Source organism: Thalia democratica, chromosome 4 (genome assembly GCF_965202585.1).
Source record: "Thalia democratica chromosome 4, ktThaDemo2.hap1.1, whole genome shotgun sequence".
NCBI classification, from domain to species: Eukaryota; Metazoa; Chordata; class Thaliacea; order Salpida; family Salpidae; genus Thalia; species Thalia democratica.
The window spans coordinates 24,170,791-24,194,732 of NC_139168.1; the positions used below are offsets into that span (position 1 = coordinate 24,170,791).

The 23,942-nt window shown below is 26.3% G+C and overlaps 1 protein-coding gene across 1 annotated transcript; it reads left to right on the plus strand.

Moving 5' to 3' along the window:
* The first annotated feature begins 6,056 nt into the window (after positions 1-6,056).
* Positions 6,057-23,331, plus strand: LOC145834309 (glycogen [starch] synthase, muscle-like). The gene is made up of 16 exons (XM_082941708.1): positions 6,057-6,161; positions 7,068-7,249; positions 7,840-7,878; positions 10,307-10,459; positions 11,887-12,072; positions 12,514-12,658; positions 13,215-13,332; positions 13,938-14,058; positions 14,281-14,447; positions 14,781-14,917; positions 15,157-15,339; positions 18,829-18,986; positions 20,717-20,818; positions 21,113-21,187; positions 22,209-22,349; positions 22,840-23,331. The coding sequence occupies exons 1-16, from the start codon at positions 6,095-6,097 to the stop codon at positions 22,930-22,932; spliced, it is 2,067 nt and encodes a 688-aa protein (XP_082797834.1). The 5' UTR covers positions 6,057-6,094; the 3' UTR covers positions 22,933-23,331.
* The last annotated feature ends 611 nt before the right edge of the window (positions 23,332-23,942 follow it).

Genomic DNA, 23,942 nt, shown 5'->3' on the forward strand with positions numbered 1-23,942 from the left:
ATGTTTATATAAGGCCTGGACCAGAGATGGTAAAATGCTAATAGTTACTATGGTCATTCAGCATTGAAGCGTATAAACTTTGGTTTGTTTTAAGTTAGTAATTTCACGCTCGAGTAAACAAAGCAAAGCTTTTTAACATGTCTGGCCTGGACAGTATTTTAGTTTTCATTTAATTCCAGCAACTTAATTGCAGCAACATTTAAATACTACCCATAATGTTAATGACATCACATCAAATTATGGGCATAATTGATTGCAGCAATTCTACACATAAAATAGTGCCCATAAAATACTACCCATAAAAAGACCTACCCATTCGATTGAACGAGTAACTTTGACGTAAACATTACGGAAAGCTCAGTTTTTTTTATTGTGACGTCATAAATGAATATTTTTTTTAAATTTTAAACTTGCTAGAATTGTTACGTCATACTGATTACGTATACAAAATTTGAGTTCGATTGAATGAGTAACTTTGACGTAAACATTACGGAAATCACAGTTTTTTTTATTGTGACGTCATAAATGAATATTTTTGAAAAATTTTAAATTTGCTAGAATCGTTACGTCATACTGATTACGTATACGAAATTTGAGTTTGATTGAACGAGTAACCTTGACGCTAACATTACGGAAAGCACAGTTTTTTGAATTGAGACGTCATAAATGAATATTTTTTGAAAATTTTGAATTTGCTAGAATCGTTACGTCATACTGATTACGTATACAAAATTTGTGTTTGATTGAACGAGTAACTTTGACGTAAACATTACGGAAAGCACAGTTTTTTGAATTGTGACGTCATAAATGAATATTTTTTTAAAATTTTGAATTTGCTAGAATCATTACGTCATACTGATTACGTATACAAAATTTGAGTTTGATTGAAGGAGTAACTTTGACGTAAACATTACGGAAAGCTCAGTTTTTTTATTGTGACGTCATAAATGAATATTTTTTTAAAATTTTGAATTTGCTAGAATCGTTACGTCATACTGATTACGTATACAAAATTTGAGTTCGATTGAACAAGTAACTTTGACGTAAACATTGCGGAAAGCACAGTTTTTTTTATTATGACGTCATAATTGAATATTTTTTTTTTTTTTTAAATTTGCTAGAATCGTTACGTCATACTGATTACGTATACAAAATTTGAGTTCGATTGAATGAGTAACTTTGATGTAAACATTACGGAAAGTAAATTTTGAACTTTTTCGTTTTGCACTGCGAGAAGTTTTACATATTTTTTCTGAGTAACATTTCAGTAGAATAGTAAGTTATCAAGCTTTAAGATAGTTATTTAATGCTAATGTATTCATTATAATACTAGTTTAATGCATTTGTTCAACAACTGATTGTGGGTTCACTATGGTAGCGGTGATCACATGATTGGATTGTTGTATCCCCAGTGAACACTTACTTGATGATTTGAGCTTCATGATTTTTCCACATTTTGTGGTTTTTAGTGTTGAATTTTAGCCTTGTGAGTGTTCTCCAAATGGTGTGTCACAAAGGGTTTTTTTATTTGTTTAGAAAATAGTTTTTGTTTCTTTTATTTTTGGATAGTTAAAGTTAAATATTAATGGGGCAGGTAAAATTATTTATAATGTAACACTTTCATTTTTTTCTAAAAACCGTTTATTGTTGCAAGGGGTAAAGTGTGAGACTGATGTTTTTTTACCATAAAAAAAAAGTGTTTAGACAAAAGTTTTTCATTTTATTTATAAATACTACATAGTTTTCTTTATGAAAGAAACCTTTAATATTAAATACTGAAATATGAAATCTTTGAAACTTATACCATGTACAGTTACATCAGTATTTTTTTATGTTAAAAAATATAAGTCTCAAACTCTAACCCCTGCAATGATAAACAAAGAAATGAAAAAAATATAACAGATAAAAGAACTTTGTATGTTATAAAATTTGTTTTAGTTTGCAATAGTTTTTTAAGAGTTTTACATGAATTTTTTTCGTGAAAAGCATTTCACTATCCCCTCTTCAATGCTGAAAGTTGCTTAGAAACTTAGCAAGTAAGTTACACCTTGTGCTTTTTTTATTATTTAAGTTTACAAAAAATAATTACTGAAAAAAAACCTTTAGTAAGTTTTCGAAATTACTCATAAGTTCAAGATCTCAATAATGAAAATAAAATAAAGTGGGAAAATGACAAAGCTCCAATCCCAAAGCAAGTAATTGCCAACATTGCAACAAAAATATACACAAGTAGTTTTATCATGTGATCACTGCCAGCGTAGCGAGCTCGCAACAAACTAAAAGTTATATAAAAGATGTTTAGATGCAACTTTTTTGTGTCTGTGCCATTTCCCAGAAAAAAATCTTCTGCAAGAGTTGTTAAAAAACGTGTTTTAGTGGGCTACACCATTTTGAAACAATTTACAATAAAAGCAGGGTTTGTGCGCGTCAGGCTAAATCAGTTTTTTTGAAAAAAGTTGAAAAACGTCAGGCTAAATCAGTTTTTTTATTTAAAAATTTGAGAATCTCAGTTTTTCTCAGTTCAAATGCTTGAAAATCTTTGATTAATAAAAGTTGAGAAATCTTTTTATGATCAAATTGAAATGTGTTTTTATTTCTAAATAAAGATATAGTTATTAAAGACAAAATCAGTCGGTATTTATAAAAATAAATGCTTAAAACCTTAAATTTTTTTAAGAACCTTCATTATTTTGTTTTCAGTAGGTTATATATGTCATAATTATAAAAATTCATAAAAAAATACAGTTTTAATATTACAGTATAGTTCAACAACTTATCTGTTTGTTTGAATCTGTTTGCATCAGCTATGTTTTTCAGAGCTTAGTTGGTTGAACTGGTTTAATTTCTAATTTAAAGGCTTTATACCAATACTTTTTAGATTAAAACTCTTTACTGTTTGTTTAAAGTTATTGGAGATATTCACAACACTAAAACTTAGCTTTAAAGTATAAGTACTAGGTTTTGTGGGAGTACAAATTTTAGGTACAATTCATTTTTCTTTACAAGAACAAAATTTTAAACGTTTTTTTAAAATTAAAGTGTAAGCTTTTTAAATCTGATACGACATCAACAGTCACTGTATTTATTTAGAGTTTAGGATTTATAATTATGTATCAATTTTAAGTATTAGTCAAAATACAATAATAAATATATTTTAATTATTTAATACTTCTGTAAGTGTTTCATTTTAAATTTTAATAAGCACAACAATGCACGTTGTTTTATTATAAATCTTCTGTTTATAATGATTTTACTTAGTGCTTAGTTAAATTGAAAAATTGTGTTGAGTAATATATACTAAATTTTTACACGAGTAATAGATTAGATATAACACGTATTTTAAAACTTATCACTGAATTTGTATGTTAAGGGCATAGGGGTGGGGGGTCAATCACCTTTTTCACAATTTAGTCTTATTTTATTGAGTTGTAACTAAGCTATGAGTTGCTTTCTGCATACTTTTGAAGTTCAAAATATTTTTGAGATAAAGCTGGTTGAATTCGGAGACTATAGTAGTACTAATCAAGCCACCCCCCCCCCCCCCCCCCCCAATACCTAAAATGACTACAAAGGGGATTGTCCTTACTTTGAAAAAATGTCAGGCTAAATTGGTCTCAGTCAGGCTAAATTAAAAAAAAATTCGCGCAGAACCCTGTAAAAATCAAAACTACTCTTTTAAAATAAAATTGCTTTTAAAAGTTGAAGTAATGGTTTTATAATTACTACTGGGTGATGAACTTGTTAATAAAAACATAATTCAAAAAGTTTAATCAATAATCAACTTTATGTTTTGTACAAGATGATTTTATACTAAAACTTGCATTGCAAGCCAGAGATTTAAATTCGCTGGTGAGTTTTAATTGCCCAACCCTATTTTATAACAATGATAAAACTAAAACTACTTCTAAACTACTAAAAAAAGTATTTAAAAAAATTTCCATAACAACTTAACACAAAGCTTGATAAAAATTTAAACTTTACTTTTACCTATCACTAGTAGTAAAAACATCCACAGTTGTGTGATAGTGAGTGCAATAATTTAAAAAAATTAAGAAATATGAAATATAATGGTTTGTATAGAATTTTATGTATCTTTGTGTTTAAGTTTAATTGCTGTATTGTAGCAGTTTGTTTTCCAAGCATCTTTGAAAAATTTTGTGCTTTCAGGTTTAAAGTTGCCCACAGCTGAATATGGATTCACTTTGCTGACAGCAATCACATAGTTAGATTTTTCAATAATAATTTTTCAATTTTATTAAACAAAACAATGTTTCACTTGTTTTGTTCAGAGATCTTCAGATGTTTAAAATTTTTAAACAACTGAAGATCTTGTCTTAAAACAAGTGAAACATTGTTTTGTTTAATAAAATTGAAAATTTATTATTGATCAATCTCCTTTTATTTTATTTAAGTTGAGAACTTTAATTGCCACCTTTAAAGTATAAAGTACGTAATTAAATTTTTAATTTTTTTATAACAGCCTCTCTTTACACATTCTCTTGCTAGTTTGAGCTTCATGATTTTCCACATTTTGTGGTTTTTAATGTTGATATAATAGTCTTGTGAGATTTTGCTAAACAATAAGTCACTAAGGATATTTTTCATTAATGAGGTATTTTCTTTTTTTTTTGTAAAAAACAGAACTAGACAGAGTTATCAATCCTTGGTGGGGAGATATGAATTATATAAATTTATTGTTAAACTTTTATTCCGTTACGCTGTTTCCCTGCAGAGCAGTTCATCAGACGCTAAAAAAAGCTGAAAACAAAAGTGTACAGAGCAATGAATTGGAAAATAAAAGTACACATATAAAATAAAAATTAAATTTAAAATATGAGTTATAACTAATATGTTGTTTTATGATATTTTAAATCTAATTTTTATTTTTTTTTATATGTGTACTTTTATTTTCCAATTTATTGCTTTGTATACTTTTGTTTTCAGCTTTTTTTAGTCTCTGATGAACTGCTCTGCAGGGAAACGGCGTAACGCAATAAAAGTTTAACAACAAATTTATATATATATTTTTTTATTACATATTTTAGTTTTTAAAAATCAGGTAGTGTTACATGTAATGTGACTTAATTGCTAGGCATTCAAATGTTTGTTGTTTAAACAAATAATTTTCCTCCTTAAATTAAATAAGTTAAAAGATTAATTTTAAATATTTATATCTTTCTCACAGAAAAATAATTTTAACTCACAGTTTTATATGTAAGAAAAATAATCAAACTGTTTAGATTTATCAGAAGAAAAAATATCTTAAAGCTCATATTTATGGCTGTAATTAGTTTGGTATAGAGAATTTTTTTTTGGTTATTGTGTTACACTACTAGCTTTGCAAACAAAGTTAAGAACTCTTTAGTTTTAGTTGTTTTAATTAAAGATTAAGTTTAAACAAACTATTACAACAAACTAATTAAACCTAACAAAAAGTTTAAATAGCATAAAAAAATGTAAGCGTTTTTGTTTACTGCAAACAGTGGCAATGTAAATCACAGTCTATCATTAATACACCACCATTTCATAGTTTAGATTTCAATTTATTTAATTAATTTACATTAGATACTTCTGTTAAATTCTTTTTATAAGCAACCAAGAAAAATGTTACAAACCATTACTTGAGAGAAAAAGTACAAGTCCATCAACATTTATTTCTTAAATCATTTGAAGCACTTTTATTAAATTTTATAAGAAATTTTGTAAGTTAGGTTTATAAAAAGGAAAGAAAAAAATTAGAAGCTCTTGTCTAAAATATTTCAAACAGTACTTGAATAATTATAGGTTATGACATAAATAAGGTTTTATTATTTTAACATTATTACAGCAGCTTGTTAGTCAAAGTGTAGGTATACCATGTAATTTGTTTGTGAACGTTTAAGAAGTTTACGTCTTCCAGTAAAAAAAAAATCTTAACTTTTTTCAGTACATAACTAGATAATTAGTAAATGTTTACTAAACAGCTTAAATAAAAATTGCTGCTGAAATGGTTGCTTTTTTAAATATTTTTAATGTATTAAGTTCAAATTAAGCACTTTGTTGATTTTTATAGAAAAGCACTGAAATATTATTTAATATAAAAGTATTACACAAAATGGATGATAATGATGAAGATGCTTCAATTCACACACTTGAAATTTCAATGGAGGTTGCCAATAAAGGTTTTTTTAGTCGTTAGATTATTGACTATTTAAATAAAAAAGATATATTGAATTTAGATGATTAAGAAAAAAATTGTATATTATTTTTTAATGCAGCTGGTAAATTGAAACTTTTTGTTAGTTTATCTTTTCCAAAATTCATTTTAACATAAAGGGTTGTTTACTAGAAAAGAAAATGTTTACATAAGTTTTAGATTCTCACTAGTTTTTGTTTACTTTTCATCATTATTTTTCATTTTTTAATATTAAAAAAATTTTAGCTTTCAAATACTTATAGTTTATCAATTTTTGTTCATGTCTTTTATTACATGTTCTAACAACAAATGTACACTTTTTATAGTTTATAAAATACTTTTCAAACTTATCCAACCTAAAATACTGAAAGCATTTATTCAAACTCATTTATAACTATTTAAATGAAATACCAACCAAATAAACATTTGATACTAGTTTACATACATTTTAACTTTTACAATCATGTTAAAACATATACTATTTAAAGAGCTATCCATACTAATTTGCTAATATTACAATTTTTATAGAAACCCACAAATTGTTTAAAATCAATTGAGAATTTTAAATATACAAGTATTTTACAACATTGAATTTGAAGGCATATACACAGTGTTAAAAGGTGTAGAAGTATATCATTTAACTAAGCTATCTATATAATTTGCTACTATTCTGTTTTTTATAGAAACTCAGAGATTTTATATAAAAAAAATAATTTATAAAACTTTAAAATAATTAACAAATTTTCAGTTGGAGGCATATACGCTGTGTATTAATAAAAATATCATAATTATTAAAGAAAAGTGTCAGTTTTTTTTTGATGTTGTTCTACTTTCTATGATAACTATTAAACATTATTCAACTACAGTTTTTAATTTTAATCAAAATTCACAGTCGGAGGCATATACACGGTGCTGAGGAGCAAGGCGCCTTCAACCTGCGAGGAACTGGGTGACAGTTACACCATGGTAGGCATCGTCAACCAGCATTTTGTGGGGCTGGAAGTTGAGGAAATCGATCCTGTGCAACCCCACCTCAAAGAAACCATCGCTTCCATGAGAAGGAAGGGCGTCAAAGTGAGTTTTAAATGTTTTGCTTGTATGTTTTTTCTTAAAACTACAAACTCTTTTAATCAGGTACAATATAATTTTTTAACAGTTTGATATATTTCCTTGCTTGTCGTCAGAAACAAGCAGAAATTGATTGAATAAAGTAAATAGTATTTCACAAAAAACAGTAACTATGTTTATATTTTGTTATTATTTTTCTATGATCCTTATATATGGTTTATGCTTGTTGTGAGATTTCAAAAACTTGTTAAGTTCTAAATAATATTTGACTCAAACATTGTAACTTATTGTGGGTTTTTTTTTTGGTTTTTGGCAAGCTTAGTTATTTATCTTACTTATGTTGTTATTCAACATAATTTAAAATTTTAATTAATCTATTATTTTTGAATAAGATTTAATTTACAGTTGAAGAGCCCTACTGGGCAAAATATTCTTTTACCAAAAATTTCAAAAGTTTGTTTTCCTTTATCTACGTAAGTAGATAACTTAAAATTATTCAAATTAACAAAATAAAATAAATTTTGGATAAAATAATAAATTTTATTCAATACTCTTTAGAAAATATAAGTACTTTTAGTCTTAAATTTTTTTTTCAGGTCATTACTGGAAGGTGGCTTATAGAAGGATATCCCAGGGTGAGTTTCTATTTACATTATTTTCTAATAACCACCTAATTTATTTATTTAAAGAACAAATTTAAAACGGTGCACTACTATTCAAATTTCAACAATTCAAATTCTTAAAAAAAAATTGAAACGGCCACAACTAAAAAAGTAATGCATATTTGTTAAATATAATAAATACATATGTAGGTCTTATTAATATCTACAAGCCATTTTTTCTTTTTGCAAAACATTAAGTATTTTTTGAGATATGGCTTAAATAAAGTAAAAAATATACTTATTTTTAGTAATTTTAAATATTTTAAAAAATATTTAAGATTTTGCAAAAAAGAAAAAGTGGATTGTAGGTTTTAATAAGATCTACATATGCTTTTTTTATTTTATTTATCAAATTTATATTACTTTTTGAGATATAATGTTTTAAATATTTTTTCAAGAATTTGAAATGTCGGAATTTGAGTTGTCCGAATTTGAATTGTCATGTAACCATTTAAAAATAAGTTTTAATTTCTTAATACGATTATATTAAATTAAAATGTACTAGTTTTTTTTATTGAGTTAGTTCAATATTTGAGATAATTTATAAAGTTTTGACTTTAGTGTTTACATAAGTAGTATTTAAAAAATAATCTGTAACTTTATAAAAAAAAGTTTTCAGAAGTAAAAAAAAACTTTTTTCAAATATACTTTACACTATATAATAAGTCTTTAACTTTAATCATTTTCAAATTACTTTAAGCATTTTTATAAAAAAAAAATATATTATAACAAATACATTTTAATTTATATACACTACATTTTGTGAACAAGTATTATGTTTTTGTATTCTTTTTGCTATAAATTAGTATATAATTAGCTATAATCAGTGTGCAATGCACACCCCTCAAGTAGCTTTCTAATATTTTTTCCTGCTGAACATTTTACATTAGCTTTTTTCACTTGTAAAAATATCAGTATGATTAATTTTTTATTAACTTTTTTTTGTATGAAAATGCTGTTATAGAATTTTATTTACTTCTAAATGAGCTTTTTTATATGTATTTAAAAAAATTTCTGTATAATGAATGTTTTGAAAAATGCTCAGAAAATAATAAAATTAAGAAAAAACTTTTTATTGAAAATCTTTTTATTAAAATATAGCATCAGGATTCTGAATAGAATGATTTAAGGGCATAGGGGGGTAACACTTTTTTCACAATTTTATCTTATTTTATATAGTTCTTACTAAGCTACAAGATACTTTTTACAGATTTTAAAAACTCAAAATAGTTTTTGAGATATAGCTGGTAAATTTTTAGGAAATGTTCCTTGCAATACTTAGAAAATTCTGTTAGAACAAATTTTTGAAAATTTTAAAAATAAAATTTTATATAAAAAAACAAAAAAAAACTGTTTTTCTATTTATTTTTTATATAAAGTTTTTATTTTTAATACAAAAAAATTCTTTCCAATTTAATTTTCTAAATATACCAAGGAATATTTAGCCTCTCATAGGAAACTATTGTTGCCTCCAACTTTGACCGGCTATATATCAAAAATTATTTTGAGTTTTTAATGTCTGTAAAAATAATTTTGTAACTTAGTAAAAACTATATGAAATAAGATAAAATTAATGTTGTACTCCCCCGCTATGCCCTTAAATAAGTTCCAAAATTGACTTTTTTCTACTTCAGTCTTTTCAAAAGAACATAAACAACCTAGACTTATCAAAACATTTAATAAAAGTATTAAATTAAAAACTCAACTAGTTATTGGTCTGCTTTTCCAATGGTTGCCATCAATGCTTTTAACTAGTTTTTAAGCTTTTAATTCAATTAAAAGTTAACAACATAATAACATAAAAAACAGTTTTATATAAAACTCAAAAATTAAGTAAATTTCTTTTGAAATTAACACAAGTATCCATAATAATTCAGAGCTAAAAACGCTTTTTTTTTGATCAAACTCAGTAAAACCCTCCATCCTTTTTTTAACCTCAATGTTATTTTACCACCAATATTCTGTCAGTTAGTTTTATCTATAATAATTATCTCTAAGCTTTATGATTACTATTTTATTATTTATACCCACATAGACTAATCAGAACTAAAATAATTTTTTTTTTGAGTTTGTAAAACTATACATCAGGTCAGAACAAAGATAAACACTTGTTTCTGTGTTCTACCACTAGTGATTTTGATTTTTACTAACCAATTATTTATATCCGCAAGGCTCACTGAAGTTATTTAACTGTTTATACCATATATTAATATACTATAAGTTTATTTATTTATATTCACAAGGTTATTTGTCAGAACAAAAATGAATATTAGTTTCTGTATTATACCATTAGTAATTGTGGTTTTTTGTATTTAAATGTTTATATTCCCAATGCTCACTAAAGCTGTTATTCTTTCAATATATTTTTGTAACACTTTCAATATATATTAATAACCGCCAGGTGGTGCTGTTTGACGTGGACAGTGTATGGCACGAGTACAATTCGTGGGCGTGGGACTTGTTCGAGAAGACCGGTATCGGCATACCGGATCACGACGTTGAAACCAAACGATGTGTTCTGTTCGGATACCTCAGCGCCTGGTTCCTCGGAGAAGTATGAAAGTTTTTTTGATTGCAATGAGATTGTTTCGTAAATTATAAGAACCATGTCTTACAACTAGTTTATTGTTACTTATTTATTTTCCTTCGACAAGTTTGTTGATATTTTTGGATGGATTTGTTGCAAAAATGTTGTTTCTTGAGCTGTTAATACTTTAAACTAGTTAGTTTCGTATAAAGATTTTTTATGAGCTTTGCTTGGTTCATTTCAGAAATTTTTATAACTAGTAATAATTTAAGACAAATTTAAATTGAAAGTTTTGAAGTACCATAACTTCTTTATTTTATTATAACACTATATCAGATGAGGTCATGATTGCTCAGAGAAGTATGAAAATTATTAAATTGATTTGATATGAGATTATTTCATAAAATATTAATAATTAGAACTATTCAATTGTATCTTGATTTATTTTTAATTCAGTAATAAACCTTTTGCTTGGTTCATTCTGGGTAGTTTTACAACTAGCACCAAGTAAAAAGAACAGTTTAAAACAACTTGTGGGTACAGTAATCTCTCGCTTATTTACGCACATTGTGTCCACAGAAAAATGTGTAAAGATACGAGATGTCGTAAAGATACGAGAGGTACCAAATATACTTACTATAATGACTGTGTTTCGATATTGCTTCTAGTTAAAAGCAGACTGGGAACTTTCCACTTTTAAAATTTTGTTTACTTAACTTATAAATATGAAAATAAAAGATAAAACTATACATATATTAAAAAAAAGGTTTTAAATTTTTATAAAATAATAATACTTGTAGAAAAATTTTACTAATTTTAAAAATAAGTAGATTTTATCTTTGTCTATATGTGACTTATTTGATACTTGACATTTATATCCTTTTCTACTTCGCAAATTCATTTAAAAAACTAAGCTTTTGTTTACAATTAAGAAATGCTGTGCTGTCTATATTAAATTTTTTTTCTAAAGTCTTATACAAAAATATGCATTTGGTGCTGTAATGGATTCTTTCTTTTGAACAGAAATATATGAAATATAAGAAAAAAATTTAAAAATAGTTGTTTATGTTACTACAACTTTTTTTAATTTGACCTTTGCCCACATAAGGATAAATTTGTCTTGCATTGTATAAAACTGCAAGAAGGTATAAAGAAGCCTAGCAAGAAGGTATGATGTAATTGAGGGATCAATAAGATTTATTTTGAGAAAGATCATAAAAGACAGTGCTTTTCAGATGTCAGATACCGTGATAAATAGCATTTCAAGGATATAAAATTTTTATTGTTTGAATTTTGTAGAATTCTAAAATGCGTAACTAAACGAGAGTGCGTAACTTCACAAGTGCGTAAAGATGCGAGAGGTTACTGTACAACTTTTTTTAGTTCGTTGTGTGAATTAAAAATTTTCAGTTTGTTGTAAAAATTAAAAAAATACAATTTTTGGGTTTCACCAGATGAGGGCGCAGTTGGGTGCCAGGGACACGCTGATCGCCCACTTCCACGAGTGGCTCACCGGAGTGGGACTGGTGCTTTCCCGGTGCAGAAACTTGGACGTGGCGACCATTTTCACCACCCACGCCACTTTGCTTGGCAGATATTTGTGCGCCGACAGCTGCGACTTCTACAACAACCTGCAGCATGTTGGTTTTTACAATAAAATACACATACAATGATTGGTATTAAAAAAATACTCATAAAAACAACTACAATTAAGAAAAAAATTATTGTTGTGAAAAACTGTTTATTGTTTACAACAAACGAAAATTAATTTTGTTTGAGATGTATGCAAGTTTTCTAAAGTTGCAAGCTTCTTTAAGTTAATGTAAAACTAAATACATTGAAAGTTAGTTTTGATTGAAATGTATGCGAAAAGACTTTTTGTATAGACGTTTTAATATTTTTTAACCTTGGTCCACTTTAAAACATTTTTTATTTAAAAGTACTACTTTAAAAGTTTTCCACGCACATTTTTGTAAACTGTGCGTTGAAAACTTTATAAACTAAGTTATGGAAAGTATAGTACCGTCCAAAAATCTTTTAATACACTATTTTGTAAACTGTGCACCAACTGCTTCAAACAGTTTCAAGTGGACGCGGAGGCGGGGAAACGGCAGATATACCACAGGTACTGCATTGAAAGAGCTGCAGCTCACTCCAGTCACGTGTTCACCACTGTCAGTGACATCACCGCGTTGGAAGCCGAACACCTCCTCAAAAGAAAACCTGGTGAGCAATTTATTTTTTTTAGCTTGAATTTTTCATATTCACAGTTATAAAATATTTTTAAATATAGGTTTTTTTCCTTTACTTTATATGTTAAGTTTGTTGCCGAACACCTAATCGAAAGAAAACCTGATATGCGATTGCTGTGTATTGGCTATCAATGTTTTGAATTTCTGCAACGTTTGGTGCATATCAGTTTTTATAATACTTCAACTCTTGGATATCGTATTGTTTACAAAGTTACATATTTGTCTTGAGTGTTTTTATTTGACTTAAATGCTGGTCGTTTACTAATTTTTATAATTAATTGTTATGTAGTAGACTTTGTATAGCATTTATTAGTCGTAATATAATTACACTTTGGTTTTATTGTACTCTATATGTAGTATTTAAAATCAATTTTTTGCATAATGTATCATATATAAAACTATTGTTATTTATTACCGTTTAAGATTTAGCGTAAAGTTAATAGTTCAATTTTATAGTTTTTATTTATCTTATATGTTTTTCTTTATATATAAGATATGTGTGTGTGTGTCTAAGTTGTTTTTTACACCAGATGTAATCACGCCTAACGGTCTGAATGTGAAAAATTCACAATGTTTGCACGAATTTCAAAATCTACATGCTATTTCCAAGGAGAAAATTCACAACTTTGTCAGAGGTCATTTTTATGGGTAAGTTGTTACTTAAAAATAAAAGAATATACTATGACTAATAATTGTAAAACATGTTGTGTTCAAACATACAGAAGTACTTTTAAACAGTGTAATTAGATGTTTTAGTTCAAACTTAAAGTTTTTATATTTAGCGTCATGCTTAAACTCATATATTGTTTACATATAAAATTTTAAACTAATTAAAATTAATATGGTTCAGCATTTTTAATGCTTAAAGATTACGATTATGCTGTTATTAGAATATATTTATAACTTTGTTTAAATAAGAGAGCTTCAAATTGTAGAATTTTTCTTTTCTAAACATCAACTGCAGATATATTAGTTTGGATTTTTTTTAAATTTTAAAGTAGTAAAAATGAAAATTAGCAAATTAAGAACAACTTGTAAAATGGATGGACCTCTCATTCAAAAAGAGTATACAGCCACATAAGTTTTACAAACATTTTAGCTATTTCCTCACATTATATATTTTTTGAAAAAATATCATAAATTTTTACAGGCATGTTGATGCTTATTTAAATAAACCACAACAACTCAATAAACATTAGATCTACGTCCGTATATCTTACAACATCTTGAAAACTTATTTAGAATTTCTACAGGCATTTCGACTTGGATTTGGACAACACATTATACATGTTCATAGCGGGAAGGTATGAATACAAGAACAAAGGCGCTGATATTTTCATTGAAGCCCTCAGCAGACTCAATCACAAACTTCAGGTAGTTTGTCATATTTTTTACATCAACAATATTAAATGTATGAAATAAATACATTAACATTAAAGCTTTTTTTTATATAACAGTTAACTACCGATACTTAAAGTAAGATAGAAACGTACTATAATTTTTTATAAACAAAGTATCAGTAAGTATAAGTATTAAGTTCGATAGGGCTTTATGTTGATCAACAACCAAAATTTTTATTTTATACTTTTGTATCAGGTGATAGGCAGCAATACGACGGTGGTGGCCTTCCTCATATTTCCCGCCCCCACCAACAACTTCAACGTGGAGAGTTTGAAGGGGCAGGCCGTCGTCAAGCAGCTGAAGCAGACCTGTGACGTCATAAAGGATGAAATCGGCGAGAGAATATTCGACTTCTGCATCAGGTAATTAGTAAAAAATTAAAGTTTGCAGTTAAGTTGTTGAAAAGCTTTATTTTTATAAACTTGTTGCTAAGTAAAAGCCAAAATAAGAAATACTTAAGTTGAAGAAAAGCTTGAAAGGTTTTTTTAAATTTCTCTAACTTTTAGTTGTTGCTTTTATTTGTTTCTATTATCTAATAAAAATTTAAAAAGTTATAATAAAGTTTTATAACTCTAAAAATTTTTATAATAAGTCTTTATAATTTTAAAAAGATTTACAAACTTTTATATTTGTTACTTTTTAACTTTGTTAGTTTCAATTATCAAAGCAAAAAGCGAACAAAGTTTTTTAAACAGGGGCAAGTTGCCGGACAACGACGTCTTGTTGACCAGGGACGATTTGGTCAAGCTGAAAAGGTGCATGTACGCCAACAAGTGTGCAAAGTTGCCGCCCATTGTCACCCACAACATGAAGAAGGACGGTGACGACCCAAGTATGTTTTTTGCTCGTATTTTAGCAAAATATGTGGCCATATTTTAGTAGTGGGGTTTGTTGATTAAAAAAAAATGTTTTTTTAGTTAGTGAAAAGTTGTTTTCATTACATTTAAAAATAGATTTTTGTTAATTAAAAGTACATTCAAACCCTAATTTGTACATGAAATGTTTAAGAACCCAGTTGAACAAAAATATTTTTTTATGAGTTAGTTTTCATTACTTTTAATATTTCCCCAGTCTTGCAGCAAATCAGGCGGGTCAACTTGTTCAACAGCCGACACGACCGCGTCAAGGTCATTTTTCACCCGGAATTCCTGCACGAGACCTCCCCCCTCCTCCCCATCGACTACCAGCAGTTCGTCAGAGGTTGCCATCTGGGGGTTTTCCCTTCATACTACGAACCGTGGGGCTACACGCCAGGTCGGTTGCTAAGTGATTGGTTTGTTTGTGTTGTCGCGGAGTGATTTTAATGTTACAACCAGTTTGTTAGAGAGTTACACTATGCAAAATAAAAGTTACAATTTTTAATTAAGTGAGTTTAATTCTTTACTGTTTAGCGTGTATAAGCACGATGATCACATAAAACAAACTAGTAAATTATAATGATAATATAATGATAAAATAAACTATTAAACTAAGACAAGGTAAAATAAACTAAAACAATTTACAGAAAACATATGAAATTAATATTTTAAATCACTAACCAGTTTTATATAAAAGGTAAAGCTAGAAAAACTAAAGATTTTAATTAACATTTTGCAATGTGCTTACGTTTTCCAATTAGTATATATCTGGAGTTTAATTGCAAAGTGCTGGTTGAAATCTTTAGTTTTTCTAGCTTTATCTTTTATATAAAACTGGTTATTGATTTAAAATAGGCTAGCTTCATTTATTTAAGTCACCCTAGTTATTATTTTAAAATATTTGTTTTATATGGTTTATATTTGTCTGTAATTCTTTAGTATTCTAAAAAAAAGTATTATATTTTTATTTAAATTAATTTTAATTATTTTAGAATTTTTTTAAACTAATAAAAAAAAGTATTTTCAATGTTATTTTGTTAAATAATGCAAATATATGGTACACTTGTAAGTATTTGTTGCATCAAAGCACATATTTAAAAAAAGTTTTTCACCTGCCAGTGTACAACTTCATTGTAATAAAAAAACTAAATCACTTTAAATATTGTTTTTATACCAAATTATGTCTTAATCGAAAGAACTAGATTTATAATTTTGATAAAATGCACTTAGCAAACAAGCAAGGTTTTTTATTATTTTTATAAATCTGTTTTATTAAATAAAATACTAAGTTTATTTTCTAATGTTAGAATTTTCACAAGTTTATAGCAAACAAAACTATGTGTGGGAATAATTGTGCTTGGTTAAAAAATTGTGTTCAATTTGTTGTTCTTTTTCAGTTTTAAAGTTATTATCTACAAGTAAATTATGTTAAGAAAAAAGTAGTCAGCTTTTTATTAGTAAGTAGTTTCCTTATAACAAGAATGAATTTTCAGTCTTTTGACCTTACACGTTTATAAGTTTGTTTCCTTTTAAAATGTGCATAGTCACATTAACTCGTGCTATTAAGGAAAATTTAAGTTAAACTTTATAACATTTTATTGTATTTGTTTAATAATATTTTTATTTAATTTTTTTTTTCATATAGAAATTTTTCATCGTCAGGTTTTAATAATTAATTGCTATGGTAAAACTTTGTTTTACTGTATAAGTTTGTAACTACTACAATAAACTTAAAATGAAGATTGATATAACATTACTTAAGACTGTGTACAAAAATGTTATGGCTACTTATATATTTTTTACCAGTTCACTCTGTTTTTTAAACACTTGTTTGAAAATAATTAACTTTTTATTGTATTTTCAATTTGCTCATATAAGTGAAGTATCAGATCCTTATATTTTAAACATACACAAGACCTTTAAAAGTAATAAATGAAGTCTAATTAGTTTTATATATATTTTGTTTTTAACCTAAAAGGTTATAAAAAGTTAAAGAAACAAAAGAACTTGTATTATCTAAAAAGCAAAGTTATACTTTATACATTGCACCACACTATGTGAACTGTATGAGGAAATAAACTCATAGTATATGTAAGGTCAAAATACTAGATTTGAAATACATTTGTTAACTAGGAAATAGCTTAATGAAACTAACTGTCACTTATTAAACTACAATAGAACTGTAACTTCTTAATTTTAATTAGAAAATTTTAGCGTTTTTATTATCATTGGGTCATCACATTATTTTATTGATTTTGTTTTATTCAAGTTTTGTTCTAATCTTAACATGGCTATACATAGTTATAGATTTCACAGATAGTTATATGATTATAAAGAATAATTTAGGCAAAACAAAAAAGTAAGAACTTCTAAATACGAATTTAAAAAGCGTACAAAGAATATTTTAGAGAAATAGAAGTGGAAAAATTAAAAATTGATCAATTTTAAATAAATAGTTTTCAGGGTTCGTGCGCGTCAGTCTAAATCAGGCTAAGTCAGGCTAAATCAGTTTTTTTGAAAAATGTTTAAAAACGTCAGGCTAAATCAGTTTTTTTATTTAAAAATTTGAAAATCTCAGTTTTTCTCAGTTCAAATGTTTGAAAATTTTTGATTAAAAAAAATGAGAAATCTTTTCAAGATCAAATTGAGATGTGAATTTATTTCTAAATGAAGATTTAGTTATTAAAGACAAAATCAGTCAGAATTTGTAAAAATAAATGCTTAAAACCTGTTGTTGAATCTCTAAAATTTTTTAAAGAATCTTCATTATTTTGTTTTTAGCTGATTATATATGTCATAATTATGAAAATTCATTAAAAAAAGACAGTTTAAACTTTACAGTTTAGTTCAACAACTGAGCTGTTTGTTTGAATTTTAATACTCGTGTAAGTGTTTCACTCAATTATTTTAAATTATAATTAAACTCAACAATGCACGTTGTTTTAATATAAATCTTCTGGTTATATGTTTTTACTTAGTGCTGAATTAAATTCAACAATTGAGTTAAGTAATATATATTAAAATTTTACATCAGTAATAGATTAGATATAACACTTATTTTAAAACTTATCACTGAATTTGTTATGTTAAGGGCATAGGGGGCAATCACCTTTTTGCAATTTAGTCTTATTTTATTGAGTTGTGACTAAGCTATGAGTTGCTTTTTGCAGATTTTTAAAGCTCTAAATATTTTTGAGATAAAGCTGGTTGAAGTCGGAGATTACAATAGTACTAATCATGACCCCCCCAATACCTAAAATGACTTCTAAACGGGATTTTCTTTACTTTTAAAAAATGTCAGGCTAAATTGGTCTCAGTCAGGCTAAATGAAAAAAAAATTCGCGCACGAACCCTGAGTTTTATAGCGTTTCTTTAACAATTAGAAGTTAAGTCCTAAAAACAACCAACTAGTTAAAATGATAAAAAAACGTTTTTATACCATGAAGCTATATGTTTATACTTAATTGTGAGTTCGCATAACATTTATAAGTCTTATATAACACCATATCAAATAAACTACATAAAAACAGTCACTGCCTTATTGCTTATCTTAAAATTTTTGTTTTAAACAGTTTCTTACACCTAGCGTAACTTATTTATCTGTTTTTTGATCACACAGTATACTTTTTGATTTGTGTACTACAGTCTGTTTTTAATATTTTACCACACTTTGTTTTGATACCTAAAACATATATTGTGATATTAGTACTTCAACCAAATTTAAATACACCATCATAACTATCTTGATTTTTACACAGTCGAGCGCATGGTCATAGAAAAACAAAAAAAATTCAATCTATTTTTATTCATTAAAAATAATGTGACAATAGTGCTAAAATTTACAGTATTTGATTCATCTACCTATCAAACTTTAAATTTCACGCAGCGGAGTGCATGATCAAGGGGATACCTTCCATCACCACAAATTTGAGCGGTTTCGGCTGCTTCATGGAGAGACATTTGCACGACGCGCAAGCCTACGGTGTGTACGTGGTTGACAGAAGATGCCAGTCAGCAGATGAGTCATGCGATCAACTTACTGATGTATGTGGTATTCGTTGATACTATATATATTTGTGCACTTTTAATATTTAAATAAAACAATCAGCGTTCTCATTGATAGTTTTCACCAAAGAGAAAAAGTACAGACTTAATTTTTAATCATTTTCTAGTATGACATTATAGTTTTGATGTTGATATAAAACGTAATAAAGTTTGCTTAAGTCTTGGTTGATAGTATGAATCAGGGTTGCCACTTAACCTGTAAAAACCTGGAATTTGACAATTTAGACAAAAAAAAGGAAAAACCTGGAATTTTAACATGTTCAGTAGTAAAGTTTCGATTTGACTAAGAAAATCTATCATAAAGATTAAAAAAATTGTCATCATCAAAAATTTTTTATATTAAAATAACTCATTTGAAGTAGCTTTACAGTATCTTTTCAATGTTTTTATACTATTTATAACAGTTTCTTACCTTAAAATTAACTTTAAACTAAAAATAAACCCAATAGTGTGTACTTTTAAAAACCTGGAAAAAATTTGGAAAAACGAGTGGCAACCCTCATGAATATGCAAATTAGTTTTCAAGTTTTGAGAGAAAAGTTTCTTATTTTCATGCTTATGGTACTTCATAAATGTTTTGAAAAGTCAGATTAATGAAATATATTAATATTTTCTATAAATACATCTCGATTTATTTTGCTTTAATACTAAGATTTTTACTTAATAATTATCATTATTTGTATTTAACTTTATTTATATGAAACTAAATATTATTTAAACTACAAGTATTTTAGTTTATACAATGAAACCGAATTTATGCGTAAAGAAGTGTTGAGTTTATAAATATAATTTGTTATATAAGTTGTAATACTTTTAAATAAAAAAAACAATACAGTTTTACGTCTAATACAAATTTTGTTAAAATTTTTCTTTACTTTTAATCTTTTTATTTAAAAGAAAAAAAAGGTAACACAGTCATAGAATAAATAGAAAATAATCTAAAAAACAAAAACCTGCGATCAAATAACTTTTTTTGAATAAAAAAAGTGTTTCAACTTATTAAATAAATACATCATGTGAACTAGAATGTTTCAAAATATTTTTTGAGTTATGTATGTTAACACATTATTTATCATATTGCAGGTTTAAATTTACTGTTGATAAAATATTGTTTGGCTGTTCTTACCAACCATTCAATAATATATATTTTTTTTATTTCATTTGATAAATTATTTAAATTAACATTTTTGTGTTAGACATTTATTGTTTTTGGAAAGCATTATTGTATTAAAGAGAATGTTTAATGAGTTTGTTTGTGATAAATTAACTAATTTGTAGTTTTCCTTTGTTACTAATAAACTTGGGTTTAAGATATTTCTACTGTTCTAATCTATTGTGTTTTTTATGGTTGTATGTCCTTTTTGAAGTTATTTTTGTTCTTTATTATTCTTAAAATAGTATTTTCTACTTGAAACTTGTGTTACATATTTTACTTTTTGCTGTGAGTAATAATGTAATAATTTAATATTCAATTAATCAAGTAAAGAAGTATTCTAAATATTTTTATTTTGAAATAAACGATAACAAATATTTAATTCATAAAATAAAATATTAAGATTAAAGTAACTTTGCTAAAATAAAAGAACCTTTTTTATTTTACCTCAAAAGTATGAAATACAATATAAATAATAATTTAAAATTTAGAAGTTACTAATACTAACTATTTTCTTAACTTCTCTTTTTAGTATAATAAATACATAAATTTTTAGTTTATGTTTTCGTTCACTCGTATGACCAGAAGAGAACGGATAATTCAAAGAAACAGAACTGAACGGTTAAGCGAATTGCTCGATTGGGCTAGATTGTCCAGAGTTAGTCTTTGTATCTAGATATATTTGTAAAGTTTTATTCGATCTTATTTTTTTGTTTTACCACTAAAAGTAAATTATCAGTAGACAAAGTCTAAACAGCGGTTATTTTTCTACTGCTAAACTACTATTTGAATTTCAACTTATTTATTTTTGTAGTTGTTAATCATTTTGACATTTTTATTATAAAATTTTTCGCACATTGAAAACTCCTAATTAGCTCAAATATTTAAAACTTTTAATTTAAAATATTGTAAGTATTTTCAAAAAATTTAGTGATACAAAAATATACTTTAGTATTACGGAAATGCAAGAAGGCTGGCGATTGAAAGAACCCACCCCGAATTACTAGAAAGCGGCCCCGGCAGCTCTGTAAGTTGAAATTTGTTGAAAAGTGCAATTTCATCTGCTTGAAACTTATATTCAAAATTATTACTACACTGCAATAGTTGTTGACATACAAGTCTATTAGTCATAACATTTTTTGAGTGAGAAAAAAATTGCACGTTTTAAAGAATTTATTAAAACACTAGTATTCTGGTTAGCTAAAAAGTTTAAATTTAGTACTGGTGTTTTTATAACTTAAGTTGATAGCTGTATATTTTTTATAAAGTTTAGACTTGGTGAAAGTTTTAGATTAAAAAAGAGCAGTGTTTACTAAAATTTATAGCTTTCTTTGTTTATAAATAGAGTAGAAAATAAAATTAACTGTTATGTTAAAAGATTACTTAAAATAAAATTGCTAAATGATTTTTTTTGTTAGATAGGTTTTCTCAAAGAGCAGATAAAAGATTTTGAAAAGACTGTAAAAGAGTATGAGGTTTTTGTTTTGATATAAGATAAATTGTTACATTACAATAGATAAGTTCAGATGAGCATAATTTGCCATAAACTTTTCAGTTTTATAGGTTTATAATAAACTCTTGTATTTTTCATAAAGAAGAATACAATTTAAACTAAAAGCACCTAAAAAATTACCATTTTTAATATATTTGTTTTTGTTATTTTAGAAAATATATTAGATGTTTTTATTGATTAAATTTCTGTCATCGTTTAAACTATTATAATTTATAATAATAACTTAAGTAGGATTAAAATTTAAACTATATGATTTCCATTATTTTACAAATAATTAAACTAAGTATTGTGAGCTTTATAACAACTAATTTAAATTCTCCTTCAAAGAGAAGCTACACTGTAGAATGTGTATCATTATATTAATACCTCTATACTATTAAGCTTTTTTTTTGCAGCAGTTTTATAACTTTTAAAGATTTATTTGTCAACAAAAACTGTTTTGTTTTAGAATACTATTATAAACCATAAACTCCTATAAACTGTTTTCCAATCAACAATTTACGCGACAATAGTAACCATAGCAACACGTTGCCAGGCTTCTTCTGTGAGGTTGCCGCGCCCCTACTCCGCAAGAAACTCCCCTTTCAACAGCAGGGGTCCGTCCCCCTTCCCCTCCGACACGGAAGATTTCGATGCCAAGGATTCCGGCTACGATGCCAAAAACTCCGATGTTAAAGTTTGTTCGGTTTTTTCAATTTTTTTTTTGGTTTACTTGGAATTTTGTTAAAAAAAATTTAAGCTTAAACATAAATTAAGAAAAAAACACAAAAAATATGAAACTATGAACCACAAAATAAGTTATAAATAGTAATGTTTAACATTTTAGAGTAGTTTTATGTCTTTAAAAAATAACAGCAAAAATTCCGGTGTATTTCAATTAACTCTAGCTAATTAATAATATTGAAAATATGAAATGTTTTTGCGTTTTTATCGCATTAAAACGTTTTTTAAGTGTTTAGTTATAAAATTTATCTACTAGCCATTAAAAAAAATCGGTAAGGTTATTGAAGTTAGTGTGAATATTAAAACTATAAATCTGAATGCAAAATAAAAAGTCAGCTATTTAAATAAACTCATGTTTTTATAATTTTTTCAAATAACTTCGCCTTTATTTTCACTCTAAAGGTTATCATTAATTTTTTTATTTACCAAAAAAAAAAAAACAGTCAACTGGAACGACTGAACATGACATAATAAACGACGAGGCGGTCGGTGACGTCACAAAAGATATCGAGAAAAAACTAGTGGTGACGACATAATCAAAATCAGCTTCACTTAACATTTTAGCTTCAGCAGCGATTTATGCAAATATTTACACAGTGTATGGTACTCTTACTAACATAAGCATATTTTATATTTCTTTCTGTATTTTATCTATTGCGCTCTTTTAATTCAAGTGAGTTTATCTTAAACTTGAGATTTTTATTAATGTTTGATTTGGCAAACTTCTGAAACTAGTGTCAAAACCGTCTGTAAGCTTGATCACCTGAATTAGTTGCTTTATTTTATTGCTTTACACAAAATTTATTTACACAACATATTAACACAAATGTGGCAAACACTTTTGTCGATCATTAATATTTTGTTTCAGTTGCTTTAAGAAAATCTTTCAGTGTAATGACAATACATCAACCTCTACTTTAATATTAAATGTTCTTAGTTGATTTTGTAATAGATTATCAACTAAGTTAGTATCTAAATTTGTAAACATTATTAAGATTAAATTAAACAATTTTCATAATTATCAACTAAGTTACAAAAACTTTAAGATGTTCGAATTATTTTTCAAAAACTTATGTTGTGTTTTGGAAGCAGTAAAAGTAGTTTTTATAATTGTTTTAGAAATGTACAAAAAGAGTAAATTAATTAAAGTGGAGAAAAAAATTTAACTTTAAACGTTTAAAAATATATTTTTATAGCCATTATTTTAAGTAAATTAGAATATTAGCAGTTTTTCTACTAAGTTTACAAAAAATAGCATAAAGTCTGCAGAAATCGATACTGGATATTTTTAAATTTAGAATTTTTGTTCAATCAATGACATCGGGCACATTAAATTAATAAATGTGTCTATATACTAAAACATAAATAACTATTCCTATAATTAGACCGCTATGCTTAAACGAATAAGGCAAATATGAGTTCAAAACTTTTTTAAAACGGTTATAAACAATGTTAATACAGTTATATTACTTAAATACTAGAAAAAGATCAAGGGCTGTCCATTTATTTGATAGTGAAAACATTCTTTTCCACTAAACTCCATTTC